The sequence below is a fragment of the Pyrus communis genome, chromosome 7 (genome assembly GCF_041283825.1).
Source record: "Pyrus communis isolate YQ-2024b chromosome 7, ASM4128382v1, whole genome shotgun sequence".
Lineage (NCBI taxonomy): Eukaryota > Viridiplantae > Streptophyta > Magnoliopsida > Rosales > Rosaceae > Pyrus > Pyrus communis.
Genome location: NC_142571.1, coordinates 9,174,463 through 9,192,206, shown reverse-complemented (window position 1 = coordinate 9,192,206; position 17,744 = coordinate 9,174,463). Strand labels below are relative to the sequence as shown.

The window sequence follows — 17,744 nt, the reverse complement described above, 5'->3', positions numbered from 1 at the left end:
ATCGTACTCTGAGGTAGATTTCTTAGGCACTACTCGCATGATTTTCGGATCGTCCTTCCAATTATTCTCTTAAATGGCCAAAGCCTAAGTTTGAACCATATAAACCACAACCTTTAGGTTGCAAAAACTTTCATAAGCTAGATGGTGCGTTAATATGGCTTAAGTCTGCCTATTGTAACCGCTCTTCATACGGCTCGAGTCTCCTAAACTGTGCATCGGAACCTCACGAATTTGGGCTACAAGAGACTCCTTTGACTCTAATATAGTTTGAGTTTTTACACTTGCATTCTTGCATAGTTTCAAAGTAATTCCAACAGAACGTTACCACGAAAAAAAAAAAAAAAAAAAAAACTTCACTGTAATTATGTCTTGTCATGTGCACAATGGTATCGATGAAGAAGAGTCTCTTTCTTTAACAGAAATGTAATCCGAAGTTGTATCAGTGTCAATGCCTCCAACATGGTGAGTATCAGCATCTGCAAACCCTCCTCTAGATATCAACCGGGTATGCAAGGTTGACATGCATATTCACACTGAATCGTTACTTAAATGGCAGGATTCAAAAAACTGTTGGGGAGATCTCACCAGAGTTGTTGAAGATTTAAATTCCACTCATGTCACATTATTCTATTTTTGGTGGTGGTTGGCCAGAGTTTGGCCGCCGGTGATGGTCATCGGAGGAGAATCTCACCCGCGTTGTTGGTTATTGCTTAAGTGGAAAATGTGAAATAAAATTTAAAACATTAGTAGATCCTAATTTGCAGTCGGTTTAGTCAACCGTCTGGATTGGCAACTGACTAAATCTTTACACAGTTTATAACCAAGAGCTATTGTTGGTTGATATAAAAGTAACTAGCGGTATCATGGTCTAGTGATATTCTTCTACACATGTAAGTCGGAGGTTTTAGGTTTAACTCCTGCAATGGCGATTTCGACACTTAATTACTGACGAAACATTGTGAGGCTTAGCCCCAATATCGTTGTATCAAAAAGAAAAATAATAATAAAAGAAATGGAGAAGGGATGACCAATGCCATATTAGGTTTGAGTAGAAATTCTTTTTTTATTTTTTTTATTTGAGGAAATATAATGCTACACACTTGTCCATTTTTTGTTTTTATTTTAGTCAGTGTATGTGATATGATAGTAGCAACTACTAGAGGCTCAGGGTTGCATATAGTTACAATGATCCTCAAGACGGTGGGGCCATTTGACCGTCGTGCGTTTTAAATTTTCAGTTTTCATTAGAAAGTGGCGTATCACTAGACTAATGGCTAGTTAGTTCAGAACTCAAAAAGGGTAAATGTGAATTTCTCGGTTAATGATGTAGACAGGTAAACACAAGACGCAAAGCACGTACATTTATTTGTATGCTGAAAACTGCGAAGAAGCTCAGCTCAGCTCAGCTCGGATTAACAACAATCTTAAGCACTTCCCCTGTACATGGATACTTTTCCTTCTTCCAAAACAAAAGGATTTGCAAACCACAAAATTCCACATATTTACATGTTGTAATCCCCTCAAAAGAATACCACCAACAATATGAGCACCCTGACAAAAAATTCCCAGCTCTGATAAACTCCGACTTAATTACCGCAAAACCACGAGCACCGAAACTACGTTTTTCCGTCTATTTGATGGCGTAGGAACGAGTACAAACCGACTCAAGTGCCTCCGTAAATAGGCCAGAAAAGCTGGTCAGTGCCTGAAAAACTCCTGGCAAGCCTGTTTGAAGATTGTTTAGAGTCATGGCTCTTGTCACCTCCACCGCCTTTGTATGCCTCATCATCTCATCTTCAACCCGCCTCTGGCAGGTTGTAAGTTCAGATTTCTTCTCAGCAAGCGGGTCTCGCGCATCCAAAACCTGCCCATTTTCAGGCCCTGAGTCAGGAAGCCCGATACCAACCATGGAGTAGGAGTGGTAGAATTTCTTTTCAATGTTTCGGAGAGAAGAAGCCTTTTTCTCAAGCTCCCTTGATGCAGTTTCAGTGCGTTTTTTGATCTTGAGCTCTTCACTCTGTTTCAGAGAGATTACGTGGACAACATTGATAAAGCTATTGATAGCCTCAGAAGCTACTGTGTCAGGGACGCGCTCAAGTGCAAGCTTCCACTCATCACAGAAGGAATATACATCAGAAGATTCGTTGTGCACATTGAAGGTCATGTCGTTGTTTACAGGAAGAAGGGTGAGCTTGAACCAACCATGAACAGACCGGATAAAGTCCCGTTTGAACTTTATTAAACGGCAGAAACTGGAGTGCCAGGCAGAGACAGCTGATTCAAGGTCACGTGTTGCCTGCCGATGTAGTTCCGAAGTTGAGTCGCCCTTCGCTGATTGGTTCACAAGTCCCCTAACCTGTTGTACAATGTCGTTCTGGACTTCATGGTACTGGTGCATTGATCTCCACATGTACATGAACCTGCATTCGGTATATCACGCATATAAATAGACATTCAAATTCAAATCACTGTTCAGATAAACCCTACTCATATGATAAGCGGATCTACCCATTATTCGATAAAGCAGGGTCATCAGAAGAATTTAACTATTGTTCTACAGTTCCATGTATATGACAGAATATAATACGCTAATCCGAGTTTTTGATCAATATTATTACTGGAAAGAAAAATCTATACGAGCCTGAGCTGTAGCAGAGAAGATAACACACAAGTCTTAACTACCCTCCATCTCATTCCTTTCGGACAAAGTATGTCCACCTCAAGCAAGAAAAGTAAATTGGTGTAGGACCTTTTGGTAATTCACGTTAGTAATTATTGTCTTCAAAATTGATCCCACAAACATGATGATTATGCAACTGTCACTTCTCATAACGACGAGAAATTCTCTATTGCAACCAAATCATAGCCCCAGTGGCACTTGACATGTGTTCAAAAAGTGAACGGCATGTCCCGTAAGAGCTTGACACACGGTGAATTGGTGATGAGAGAGTATCGCTTCTCAATAATGACACCGATTTATAAACGGAGGAGGATTCTCTCCCCTCCTAATCTCTCTCCCCTTCCCTCCCCTCCTATTTGAACGGTTACAGTTTAGCCACGTCAACATCTTATATTGATTTTTTAATAAAGACAATAAGACAAAAAGCAATATGTGAGAGGAGGGGAGGGAAGGGAATGGAAATAAGAGGGGAGAGAATCCTACTTCTTTATAAACAATAAGAATTTGAAAAATTAATGATGTTAGTGCCCTTGTTAGTTGATCAGATCTGGAAGTGGATCCAGAAACAGACAATGGTGGGACATGTCATAGTTAAAGTCAAATCCACCAAACTCTCCATCTACAATTACCAAAAGGGTTTACAGCCGAGGAAAAGTAGCCACCGGAGAAGAAATTTTGGGGCCACTGCCTAGTTTTAAGAGATGGCCAGAGACTGGATTAGATTGGATTGGACAATCCAGGACAACAGGGAACATGTGGTTCCAGAGGGGGAAAGAAGCAAGTGGCACAGCAGAGTAGCAGCTCATAACCCCTCCAGGCTCCAGCTACCAAGATAAAAGGCCAGTGATCTACCCTCGCATTTTTCACATGTGCTAAATTTAACTTCACCAACAGAAATTTATAACGAACAAAATACCCCAAATATATTTTTCCATAAGAAAAAAAGATTTTTCTGATTCATTTAATCAAAAAAAAAAAAAAAATATGAGACTTACCCGTGGCACAGTTCAACAAGCTGAGGCACGAGATCGGAGTCTCTAAGATCAATGATGGCGGTGGAGGTGGTAGAGACGGCCTGAGATGTGACAATGATTAGTGATTGCAGCCTCTTTATCGACGCCTTGGTCTTGTCTACTTTGGTTTCGTCCTCCCCCTTGTACTCCTGATGTTGCAGTGCGGACAGCTTCTTCTCGTGCTCAATCTTGACACCTTCTCTGGCCTGATATTCAATAACAATAATTTGCCTGCATCAGCACTTTCCAATTTGAAACCACATGGCTTCCACATAAATACAACAATATAAACTTATTTCCTGAAACAGCCGAATTTGGGCACATGACCGTCAAGCCAATCATCTCTGCAACTCCAATTTTTGCACTCTTCCAGTACTACATTTCCACAGTATGACAACTGCGGCATGATTCCGTTATATTTGAAGTAAAAGGCATGAATTATCGAAACCATTCAAGTGTACCGAAAGGAAAAAGTAAATCCATACGAACTAAAGTTTAACCAATTTCGGAAAAGAGAAGAACAAAAAATGCATAAAGTTTCCCGTGCAAGGCCTCCTTTAATAAAAAAAAAAGGAAAGGCGGAAAGTGGATTCGGATCAAAAACAAAAACCAATTTACAAACGATGACGAATGTAGTAGATATCTTATACACAAACATCGAAAGCGCTTCCTCAGAATATGAAGCCACATTCGTTAAGGTGTCAACATTTGCCGACCAAAAATATCAGAGGAGTCTAGCTAGTAGGCTACAAATACAGGGGTGTCCATGTTAATTTCACAGGCTGTCAAGGGCATATCAGTCATTTTCACCAGCATTCCAAAATGAAAGCTACTACTGGGGGAAAAGCAACCGTCCAAATCATAAAAAGATGCACCGGAAAAAGGCCTGAGCTTTATGCCCAAACACCGACCATGGGCATTTTCGTCAATGCAGGCTTGTTAGACGTTATAGTAAAAACCGCGGTGGATCAGAGCATCAATCAGGCAGTACAACCCACTGTCACTGATGGCTACCCACCCCTTTGTCTTAAGATTAAACACAACCAGATTTACTTAATTACTCTAAATTATTCTTAATTAACCAATAAAAATTACACTTGGGTAAAAAAATTGAGTAAAATATATGAATACCTTGACTTCCTCATAGAGCTTCTTCTCCCAGGCCAAGAGCCGTTCGAAGGTGGAGCAGAGGCTCTTTGAACCGCCCGGCTCGCTGTTGAGCGAGCCGGCATCCAGCCGATACTTGACCGCCAGCGGCGGTTTTGAACTCCAAGTGGAGCTCAAACTGCTCAGCACACTACTGGAGTGGTACACTGTCTCTGCAAGAAATAATTGGAACGAAATCAATGTTAATTCCGATTGAACCCGAAATTTTAATCCCCCTTAAAATTTAAAATTTTCCATGAAATTTGATTCAATCGTTTGCATTTTGATCACTGTCCCAAAGATTCGATTTATTTTCCCACACATTTTCCCGGGAACCAAACACCCCCAATTCAAAGTTAAAAGGAGGACATACTCTTTAGCTGCCGAAAGCTCCGATCGAGCTGGGCCCGGCTGGTCTCGAGCATCTCGGAAACTTGATCGCCGGCGGTTGCGGCCCTGTCGAAATTCTCCTTAATCGCCTCCACAATCTCCTTCAAATCCTTGTGCCTCACCACCATCTTCATATTGGAGATCTCACTGCTCCGGTAAGTGCTCCCGCCCTCCGACCCCTCCGACCTCTCCGACTTGCTCGCGCTTGGTGCATACCCCGGCATCGGCTGAGCCGTCGGAACCCGGCCCGAACCGGCCACCGACTCGGCCCGAACCGATTCCGGCTCGAAAGTCGACCGGGTACCCATCTCGGATCTCGACTCCCTCTCGTCGTCCCCTTCGTCAGAGGAGCTCGTCATGCTGCAGTGGTCGTGGTCGTCCCACTCACTGCACTGCACCTCCTCTCTCTCCGATTGAGCGTATTTCTCGGAATGGGCGTACTTCTGCGACGGCGCGTACTTCTCCGACTGAGCGTACTTCTCCGACTGAGCGTACTCGTGCCTCTTTTGCTGATGGGCGTTCTGGGCTTTTGGGTTTCGATGGTTGAGGAAGAAATCGTACTCCGATCTTTCGGTTTCGGTCTCGAGCGGCTCATCCTCTACCGCCTCCGTCTCTGAATTGTTCTCGTCGGAATGTTCCGGGTCGAGGTGGGGGGGCGATTTTTGGTGCTGGCGGGATTGCGTTTGGCTTTTTTGGCGTTGATCGAAGAACTCAGAGTCCGGCGGCGATGGAGGGTAGAAATTTTCCCAGTTCCACATGGAGGAGGCCTGCGACGGCGTCCTCGAGTAGTTCGACTCCGCCTGGAAAGCCGACGGAAACCCAAAAGGGTTGCTGAAATTCGACTTCTGACTTCCAGGGGAAGAAGGAAGACTCGATTCCGACAATATGTGAGGAAGCTTCGGCGGCGGCTGGCGGCGGCGGCGATGTTGGCGAGAGGAATGGGCGGAGGAGGAGGAAAAGATGTGGGGGAGGTTGGAGCTGTTGATGGTGGAAGAGAGAGGCGGAGGAGGTGGTGGCGGCGGGTGGAGGGAGGAGGAAGCGGGGGAGGGGGCACGTGGAGGGATGTGGTTGGTGGTGGAAGGGGGGGCTTGGTGGAGGAAGACGGCAGGGGTTTGATGGGAGATAGAGAGAGGCTCGAAGGCAGCGAAGGAGACGAGGGCAGAGCCGGTTAGGCGGAGGGAACGGCAGTAGTCGGCGTGGGCAGCGGCCAAGTGGTGGCGAGCGTAGACGGCGTCTTTCATGAGGCGGCGCCGCTCCTTGCACCGCCTCACTGTGTCCTCGTTGTCCAATTTCGACGCCGTACACCCCATAAAGCCAAGAATAATAGTAATAATAATTTAATAAATATTTAGAGAAGAAAATCAAACCGAAGTGGGAAGTGATGAAGCCTGGTTCGAGCTGAGAGGAAGGGGGACGACAAGTTATAGGCTTTGGACTGTTGCCTGTTGGGGTAGTTTTCTTTTTCTTTTTCTTATTATTTTTTATTTTTCGACTGAAATACATTACTTTTTTATTTGTTTACTTTTCTATGGAAAGAGTAAAGTGGGTATTTTCTTAATTCTATTTTTACAAAACAAAAAGTATTGTTTTTCTTCTTTTTATTGCAAAAGAGTAAAATGTATTGAAAAGGGTTGGGAATTAAACCTAACCAAAAAATGTTTCTGTGTCGGACTTATTTGGGGTTTGTTTTATCTTTTATTTATGTTTATACACCGCATGTATTCAATTTTTAGTGCTAGTAAATCATAAAATAGTGGTCAAAGAAGACTAAAATGTTTATGTGAGTCTTTCCGACTCTCGAAATGATGAATAATAGTGGCAAAGCCACCAACTGGTCCCTTTTTTGAAGAAAAGAACAAAAGAGTAAGTGGTATAGGTAATGTAACGTTGTAACGTTAACTAGGTTGGAAGATAACTAATGACAAATATTCTTTGATGACTTTATTTGTAAATGTTGTTAAACTATAAATTTAAATCATTTTGTTTATGTAAATTTTTAATTAAATATTAAAGGGTTGACATGATATCGAGATCAAGGAGTTAAGTTTGGCCTCGATGAAAAAATCTTTCGACATCAAGCAACCAAATATTCCTTCTATATTTATCATATTCTTCATCACTACGAAAGCCGTACTATATAAACTTTGCACTTATAGTATATGTTACTTTTCGCACAACATTTAAATTTATATGCCCTCAAATTTTAATCTATAGTACCATAAGTACCAATGATATTGTTTAATCCATTGATCAAAATTAAGTTCTCTAGTTCTATTTAAGGTAAGAAAATAGCAATGGTAAGTGCGTCTCTTTTAACGGATTTAATTAAATTAAGAGTTCAGTTATAACACGAGGTTTTTTTTTTTTTTTTTCTTTTTTTTTTTGGGGGCGGCGACAAGAGAAAAAAGAGAGAATTATACTTTTCTGCTTTTATTTTTAAGAAAGGTAAACTTCTTACCTTTTAAGTATTACAACTGAACTAGGACACTATCCTGAAAGATATTATAGAATTGCTATATGATTTACACAATAACATTCTTAACTATATTACGACTACACACTAACTTATATCTAATGATTTTGTTGTTGCAAGAAACTAATTTTTTTTTTTTTCAACCCAAAATGTATCCAGTTCAAGAGGAAGATCTTAATCACCAAGACAATCTACAACTTGATATGCTTGCAAGAAAAGTTAAATTAACCGGACCTTATTTATCGTAAAAGAAAAAATTCTGATTTTTATGTCTAGCATATATGGTAAAATTTGAAATTTTAGTTGCAATATAGTAGAAGATTTTGTTTTTGTTTCGAGTTAATTAGTCTGGTTTTTAATTTTAGTTACGGTAATGTTTGTTTAGTTAGTTGATTAATTTAAGAGAGGAGCTTGGCTCCTTAAGATTGAGGAGTTCCAACTTAATTAATTTTGTGTTTGATTAATAGAATTCCGTGTTTATAATAAAAATAGTTTATATTATAATCATTTTGTACAGATAATTTCTAAAAAGAATTATTTCTAAATAATCTCATACTTTATTGACTTTTGCAGAGAATTTTTTTTATAGAATGATTTATTATATAAACAATTTTTATCACAAAGCTCTAAGATGCATAAATCGGTCACAAACTAAATTGAGAAGGCCAGTTAAATAGTTAATTTAATTTGGGATGTGCTATCTACACATCTCTTTTTATTTCTCACACACCCCTTGTTAACTTATGTCCGTTGATCTTCTTCAATCCATCCGATCTGACAGCTGAAAACTAAAAAAGTGTGAGAGAAATATAAAAAAATGTATGGATATCACACCCCTTTAATTTAATGCTTTCAAATTTTCAATTGTGGAGTTAATTTAATGAGAGTGTTGAAAAAGGTCGGCTGTGGGTGGAGTCTTCGGGGGTTAGGAGACGAAAGACGGGGTGGACCTTCACCAAATTGTGTGGGCCCCTTTTGATTGACTAATGAGTCCAATTGAGTCATAGTGTCAGTAGTGTGTCTGTGTGCGCGCTCAGCTGTCTAGGAGTTGGATTTTGGTTCGTAATTATATTCAGTTTGATTTACGGAAAATAATCATTTGGAGTAGTATTATTCACGTATTTATTTTTATTTTTTATATATTTTTATTAATGTTAGGTTACTGATTTTTTTTTTTAATTTATTGCATCCGACTGTTAAAAATTAAGTAAAATATGTAAGAAATAAAATGTGTATTTAAATAGCATTATCCTAATTTTATAGCTCGGCATAAGTTAATGGTCATTTTATTTTGTAGCATACGCTTAAACAATTTTTCTCTTCAAATAAAACAAATTTCTTCTCCAACTAACGTCAATACCCCTTTCTAATCGGCATAAGTTAATGGTCATTTTATTTTGTAGCATATGCTTAAACAATTTTTCTCTTCAAATAAAACAAATTTCTTCTCCAACTAACGTCAATACCCCTTTCTAATTTTCTATTTATTGACCTCTCCTTCAAATCGCAAGATATTGGTTGACCCAATCCTAATATCGAAAATAATATGTGACTTAAAACCATTGTTATAAAAATTCTCGTTTAATGCTGCCTAGGCTCCCGTCTATGCGCTTGATTAATGTCTAAGTGTTTGAAAATTAAGAAATGACGCTTAAACCTGTTGAGGTGTCTGCCCATACTCGCTAAGGTTGCCATTTAGATAGAAAATAAATAACTTTCATTTCGCGTTTTTTTTTTACAATAAATTATTAGGGACTTGTTACCTATGTTTTCATTATGTTCCAATACTTCATAATATATATATATATATATATATATATTATACTTTGTAGTTTATGATGAAATTATATATATTTTAAGTATAAACAAACCCTTATATATACAAAATATAATAGATTTACTTAAATTCCTCTAGTCCGCCTAAGCGTCCGCCTAGCTGCCTAGGCGCTAGGCCCCAACATGCCGCCCGACTAGCTCCTAGCGTCTTTTAGAACCTTGCTTAAAACAATACTAATGGGCATTATTGTGTTTTTACATTGTTACCACCAAGTGTTTTCTTTTCTTCTAAGTTAGAGTAAATGTGGTGGTATTTCTCAGTACTATTGTCTGGTGGTATTCCTATTCACTTGGAAGTGAGAGGTCTTAGGTTCGAATCTTGTGGATGCCTATAATGTGGCTTTACCAAATTCCCCCTCCTCTTAATGTAAAAATATCGATGTACTAAAAAAAAAAAAAAAAGTTAGAATAAGTGTGGGTGAATAATGATTTAGCTGTTTCAGTTTAGAATTGTAACATTTTTATTATGGTGGTATGAGTATTTTTGTGGCTATCTATCTTTCACACGCTCACACGCTCACACGCTATAGGTTTAGACAGATTTGAATAAAAGGTCATGATTTCAATTAATTAATATTACACTGTAAGATTTTAAAATTGTATCAATTCATACTTTTTGGGTTGTTTGATCATTTGATCCTTCATTTACTGTGATGACACTGGTAGTGTGGAACTCTTTTAAGGTCAACATGTGTGTCACATGTGCACGACAGAGACAAAAAACAACTCGTTATGGTGCTTCGACTTCTCCTAAATTATTCTTTGTATTAAAAAAATGACAACAGATAATGCATTTTGGTCTAAATTATGAAAGCGTGGCTAATACATCAACGTAGAAATAGGTCTTACATGTGTCACTTCAATGACTTTCTGGCCGTTTTAAAAATACCTCAAAACTTGGATTGTTTACAATGTAGTTGGCTACAATTTTTTCACACTTTTTTTTAGTACAATGATATATTTTACACAAATGAGAGGGGGGAAGTTCGGCTAAGTCATACAATGGGCAACCTAATTTGGTATCAAATTCGACATCCATAAGATTTGAACCTAAGACCTCTCACTTATAAGTGAAGAGGAATACCGCCAGACCGTAATACTGATCCCACTTTTATGTAATTTATTTTTTGATTTGATATGTTTATGCATATGTGATCCTCACATGATAAAACCTCAACGTAAAAGGAAGAACTTACTAAAAAAATGTAACGGTTATGACAGGAGGACAATAAGCCTAACTCTGATTAAATCTTATAACAATAGAAGTCAATTAAAAAGATAAAGAAAAACATTAGATGAATGTGTTGGATTTATCCAATATAAATCAATCTTTATATGGTCTACTGCATGTAATAAGAATGAATAATTAGAAAATAATGTAGATTATGATTTGATCTCTTAAAATTATCAATCCTAATTAGAGTACTGTCTTATAATGTAAGTAGGATTGATGGATTTCCTTAATTGAATGCGATTATGATACTTTACTTGAAGACTAAGAAAGTGAATTTAGGTTTTCTTTATGGATGGAAACCCTAGCCTATACCTTGTATAAATACCGAATGCTATAAACCATAGAATACACGACAACTAAGGCTTCCTATAGAGCATTGTCAGAAGGCTAGGAGTTTACAGAAGACTGTTTCTTCTTGGTTCGACGACTACCGTGGCTGCTGGATCTTCATCAGGTTAGGGTTTTCGTATACTTATTTAGTTATTACATGCATTAATGTTCTAACCATACAATCTTAAAAGACAATAAAATGCCCTAATCATCACACCACCTAATTGCAAAGGGGCTTAGAGAGTGTTGAATATTATTAACATAGAAGGAAGAAGCTAACATGAGTAGTAGATGATTTACCCAATTAATTGTTAAGTGCACTTGCAACAACATGTACACAAATCAACCACACAATCATCATCTCATTTTCTTTCCCTCTATTTTGGCCATTCATTTCATCATGATCATTTTCAAATCTTGGGTTTTACTCTCTCGTTTTTTTTTTGTCGCTGTGTGTGGGGACTGGGGAGGGGTTCCCTAATCACTGAGGTGGTTACACACTCAATTGCCTCATACTCTTTAGCAAAGTATTCAAATGGCAGAGAAGAATACATACTATTTCCCCAATAAGTGGAACCTTTTACACAAAAGAGAAGGATAAAGATGTGTGTGTGTGTGTGTGTGTGTGTGTGTGAGAGAGAGAGAGAGAGAGAGAGAGAGAGAGAGAGAGATTTCTTGCTGATAACTTTGTATATCTCATGGCTTCAGTCACTGGACCCAACCATCCATCAACACCACATGCAACTGCATGCACATATGCCTTCTTTTTCTTTGAGAACAATTTTTTAGGAGGAAAGTGTATTTGGAGTTAGACCTTTGCTGGTAAATTTTAAACTTAAAGGTGTGAAAGGTATTCATTTCTTCCTGGGTACCTCTCATTGTAAAAGGGGTTAATAGCAATTTTCTTTTCTTTAAAAAAAAAAAAAAAAACGGTAGTATCTACACTAAAGGAGTGAGAGAGTAGGCTAAGTATTATAATATGCTAGCAATAATGTCGCTCAAACTCGCCTTTAGCGATAATCGAACTTAAAATCTCTTAATTGCCAATGTAAAAGAATACTACTATACTATTGTATTAAGTGGTAAAAATAATTATTATTTGTATAGCAAAAAAAAAAAAAACAATTATTATAATTTTTTAAAAACAAAAAAGAAGAAGAGAGAAGAAAAGATAAGCTCACAGAGGTTGAAAGGCTGAACCCAGTCAGTGTCACTGGACACTCTCTCACTCTGCTGGGTGATTTTGGTGAATGAGAGTTATTTTTTCGGCCTGAAGTTCGAGTATCTGATTCTTCAAAAAATTTTACAGAGGTGTTTCTTTCAAGATATTCATCTTTATTTCATGTATTTTTATTTTTATTTTAAATCTAAACAGTTCAAATTATATTGTAATTTGGTCTGACACTAAATTTTCAGGAAAAAAAAAGGAAGGAAAAAAAAAAAAACAGGAGTTATATTTCGTAGAGTAAATTAATTGGTCAAATAGTCTGTTCGAAAAAGCTTATTTCCCAAGTTCATATTTCTTTCTAATAGGGGAGGTGATCTTTCCACTCTCCTTTTTTCATACATTTTTTTTATGTGCATATCCGAAGATAAGGGGGAATTAGGCAGTGTCACGGAATGAGTTATTCATTAACTACGTACTAAATCAATCAAATATAATACGTCATCATTATTTATATTAATAAACCGCAATACTAGTTGGTCTCGTACACTATTTTTCAAATTAAAAAAACTGGGAGCGAAAATTACTATGAAAAAAGTTGTCCCCCATTACGATCCATATGTTACGGACCTGCCAAGGTATTTAAAGAACTTAAGCCAAAGCACCTTTACCCTTTTTATTTCCTCATATTCGAGATTTTGACCACGTTTGACAAGTAGGATTGGACAAGATTGAATAGGATTAGAGTTAGGGTTGACTTGGATTGAGATGATAACTCTAATTTCTAAACCCAATTAGTTTGGCGCAACTTATGGTTACGAGGGTTGGAATAGATCGTTGTCGAATTCGCAAATTAGATCCTAAGCCCTAGCTAGCACCAAGAACGGGTCTAGGTTGGTGAGGTTTAGAGGCATTGGGGAATGGGATCCTCGGATCATCCCAAACGTTAAGATTCTTGACTTGACTACAAATGTCCTGATAATCAACATTCTTAGGTTGTGTCATGATCGTTAGGAATTTGGGTCGAATCTGACCCACTAACACAACCTAGGATGCCCTAGTCAGGGTTTGGGCATCGGGACTCACAAATCAAGTATATCCTACTCACCAGAGTCCCCAACCCAATCCCCTGGCTTTAAGGTTCTCATGCTGGAGTCTTGGTCGCAAGGTTTTGATCATCTAGTTGTTTTGGTAGAATTAGTTGTCCCATAAAAATACATATGGTTGGATTATAGTGAGATTCTTAACCAATCCGCCATGACCATTCAGTACCAATATAGGGTTTAGATTAAACTAACCCAATCCTGCTACTTATAGTGTGTTTATTTATTTATCTATTTTTTTAACAAACGATATTATCTACATTAAGGGGGTAAGAGATTAGGTAGGTTAAGTCTTACAATGAATTCGCAATAATGTGGTTCAAATTTGTTTTTGGTGAGAATCGAACCTAAAACCTCTCACTTACAAGTGAAGAGGAATATCACTAGATCGTAATACTAAGTGTTATTTTTGTTTGCTCTTTTCAATGTTAAAAAAATATCCTAATTTTAAACCGTCTTTCTCATTAATTATAAAAATACATACAGTTGGTTATTCATGTTCACTTTCCTCCTACGCATTAAAAAACACACAACATATAAGCTTGGAGACGGAGATGGTGTAAGCGTGTAGAGAATCCAATTCCAAACAGAGTCATGCCTTTATATTATAAATAGCAAACAAGTACATTCCAGATCTTCTCATACATTTTTTAAAAAGAAAAATAATGAAAAGGGTTTGAAAACTTTGAGTTTTAACGATAAGGACAAAATAAAGGGTAAAATGAATAGTACCAAGATTGATTTTTTAGTGTAAAAATGTGATTTTTCGTTAAAGTGAATAATACCGGGAGCTTTTCGTTAAAGTTTCCTTTTTTAAAACAGTTGGTTGGTGGCTGAAAACCTAGAAAATCCCAACATGAATTTGGATCCTTTCCGAATTCTCATTGTGAGAATTTTAAAGATAAATCATTGTAGCTGCTCATCACACATTTTGTAACTACAAATTATTATGCCATGTAAATAGAATTAAAAATTCAGATAATTTGTAGCCGCAAGAAATGTGATGAACGGCTATGAAGACTTGATCCCTAGGATCCTCACAATCAAGATCCAAGGGATCCCCAACACAATAAACAAAGGCCAGAGCAGGACTTTCAATTGAAAAATAAAAATAATAAATAAATAATTGGTCCCTTTGTTAGGTTAAAAGGACATAAAAAGGATTTTTCCCCAAATTTGGGTGTGACAATTCATAAAATATTCTAAGATGGGGGCTAAAAACTAGAATGGAAAATAGCAACTGTTGCTGTGTTGCTGAAGAAAGTGGATCCTCTCTGTAGTCCTGTGACATTTCCACATTGCACTGGATTATCAAAAGCTTTTCAATTTGGCTTTTTTGGCAAAATGGTCTTTGAGTTTTACCTAACACCTAATTTTGGTCATTGAGATTGAAAATCAATAGAAGTGGTGTCTTAGATTGTCCACCATCCATTTTTTTTATCATTCCATTAAAAAACTCCGTTAAGTGGTCCTTGAGCTTTCTAACGGAATTGTCAAAATGATGGATGATGGACAATATCAGGGACTAAAGTTATGTATTATGCAAATATCAGGAACCAAAGTTATGTGTTATGCAAATCTCAGGGACCATTTTGGCTAAAAATACACTCAACTTAATAGAGTTTTTTAACGAAATGACCAAAATAATGGATGGTGGACAATCTCAGGAACCATTTCTATTGATTTTTAATCTCAAAAACCAAAGTTATGTGTTATGCAAATCTTAGGAATCATTTTGACAAAAAAACCTTTCAATTTTTATTTCCAACTTTTTAAGGCAGTGGGACCAAAATCACAGTGAACCAAGGAAAATGGAGTTTGTTCTTTTGGATAGAAAGTATCATTTACAATTCTAAAACACTTATCTTTGTCGGGAAGTAATTTCTACACTTCTTTTCACCTTCTGATAGGCTTCTTTAATTCTAACATCTATTTATTTTTTTACACTGTTCAATTCAACGACAAAAGATAAAGAATGTGCAAAAATCATTACACTATTTTATTTTTCTTTGCAAAGATGAAACTAAAATAAGTATGATGAACACTTTTGTCATATTTTGTTCAACTATGATTCCATGTATTGACATGGTTGATTATCTAGGATATAAATCATCTTTTAAAGCAGGTGATCCTCTATCATAGTGGTGGAGAGGAGAGACGTTCTTGCATGACAGCAGGGATTCAAACCCCGCTAGTGGCAAACTAATTCTAACTTAATAACAATATCGCTCAACTGAAAAAAAAAAAAAAAATGATCAACACAGGATTGGAATCCTATAGTTTAAGCTCTGTAGGGTGATTACACACCTTTAAACTATTACATCCTGGCCCGGGCCCCCACCACATCCCAGGCTCGACTCTACCGTAGCACAATATTGTCCGCTTTGGACCCCTACCACACCCTCATGGTTTTGTTTATGAGAACTCACACGAGAACTTCCCAGTGGGTTACCCATCCTCGGATTGTTCTCGCGCGAACTCGCTTAACTTCGGAGTTCCTACGGAACCCGAAGCCAGTGAGCTCCCAAAAGGCCTCGTGCTAGGTAGAGATGAGAATATACATATAAGGCTTACAGGATCCACTCCCCTGGACGATGTGGGATCTTACAATCCACCCCCTTAGGGGTCTGACGTCCTCGTCGGCACACTTCCGGCCATGGATTGGCTCAGATTGATCAACACAGGATTGGAATCCTATAGTTTAAGCTCTGTAGGGTGATTACACACCTTTAAACTATTACATCCTGGCCCGGGCCCCCACCACATCCCAGGCTCGACTCTACCGTAGCACAATATTGTCCGCTTTGGACCCCTACCACACCCTCATGGTTTTGTTTATGAGAACTCACACGAGAACTTCCCAGTGGGTTACCCATCCTCGGATTGTTCTCGCGCGAACTCGCTTAACTTCGGAGTTCCTACGGAACCCGAAGCCAGTGAGCTCCCAAAAGGCCTCGTGCTAGGTAGAGATGAGAATATACATATAAGGCTTACAGGATCCACTCCCCTGGACGATGTGGGATCTTACAATCCACCCCCTTAGGGGTCTGACGTCCTCGTCGGCACACTTCCGGCCATGGATTGGCTCAGATACTAAATTGTCACATCCCAACCCGGGTCCTCACCACATCCCGGGCTCGACTCCACCGTAGCACGATATTGTCTACTTTGGGCCCCTAGACCCTCACGGTTTTGTTTCTGGGAACTCACACGAGAACTTCCCAATGGATCACCCATCCTGGGATTGCTCTCACGTGAACTCGCTTAACTTCAGAGTTCCTACGGAACCCGAAGCCAGTGAGCTCCCAAAAAGCCTCGTGCTAGGTAGAGATTGTAATATACATATAAAGCTTATAGGATCCACTCCCCTGGACGATGTGGGATCTTACAAAAACAATCAATCATGTCAATAACTAAGACCAAACGAAAGAAAAATGAGGAGAAATGATCCTATCAGTTATCATGTAAAAAACACCATTCTCCAACACATAAATCAAGAAATGATCCAACATTCAAACACCAAACATCAATGCGACATATTGAGTGAGGAAAGAGATAAAGAGTAAGGGAGAAGACCGACGACATGTTTACTGACTAAGAAGAGTATGCAAAGTGTGTATCATTCTAATTCCTAACACATCCTGTGTTTTTCAAAACACCAGAAATAAAGAAAATAAGTGGATCTGACATTGAAATTAGGTATGCTATACCCAATTTCTACTATGTACCATTACTAAAGGGAAAATGTTTATCCCATACCTGAAAAACTACCTTGTATCATAACCATATTATTTACATACCCAAAGAAGTAAACACGCCCCTAAGTAGCGGACAAGGGAGTTTCTCTCCTTCCATGTACCATAAACTAATCGCATTGGTTTAATCTACTTTTAAAACTATGGTTAGTTTGGTACATATGATTGAATTGAAATAGATACTAAACGAGCTCAAAATATCATTGCTTATAATATCTCACGTTTTACCTTTCTTCTCTATTTTTTTTATAAATAGAAAATTACATAAAAGACCACACGAAAATGAGACATCGAATTTTCACAACCTTCCAAGCGAATGAACATATTGGTCATATCAGGAGCAAGAAAACAAGAAAATAAAAAGGACAAAAAGGAAGAGGACAAGCGAAAAAAATGAGAAATATGCAATAGGAAAAAAGAACCAACCAATCCAAATCCTTATGCTTTTCTCCCCACTCACATGGGATGAGGATATGAGGATCCTCTCCGGATTTTTTTTTGTAAGAATTCTGAGAATCATTTCATCGTCTCTGTTCATTATATATTATACGGCTCATTTTCATCAAGTAATGTCTGTCGATTTTAATTAAAAAAATTAAGAAGGTTTCTGTCCTCAAAA

General features: G+C 38.0%; 1 protein-coding gene across 1 annotated transcript; it reads right to left on the bottom strand.

The window, feature by feature from the left end:
* Positions 1-1,335: 1,335 nt before the first annotated feature.
* Positions 1,336-6,702, bottom strand: LOC137733894 (nitrate regulatory gene2 protein). Its single transcript, XM_068473105.2, has 4 exons — positions 5,213-6,702; positions 4,825-5,012; positions 3,676-3,899; positions 1,336-2,420 (listed from the first exon to the last, which is right to left on the bottom strand). The coding sequence occupies exons 1-4, from the start codon at positions 6,537-6,539 to the stop codon at positions 1,631-1,633; spliced, it is 2,529 nt and encodes an 842-aa protein (XP_068329206.2). The 5' UTR covers positions 6,540-6,702; the 3' UTR covers positions 1,336-1,630.
* Between the last annotated feature and the right edge of the window lie 11,042 nt (positions 6,703-17,744).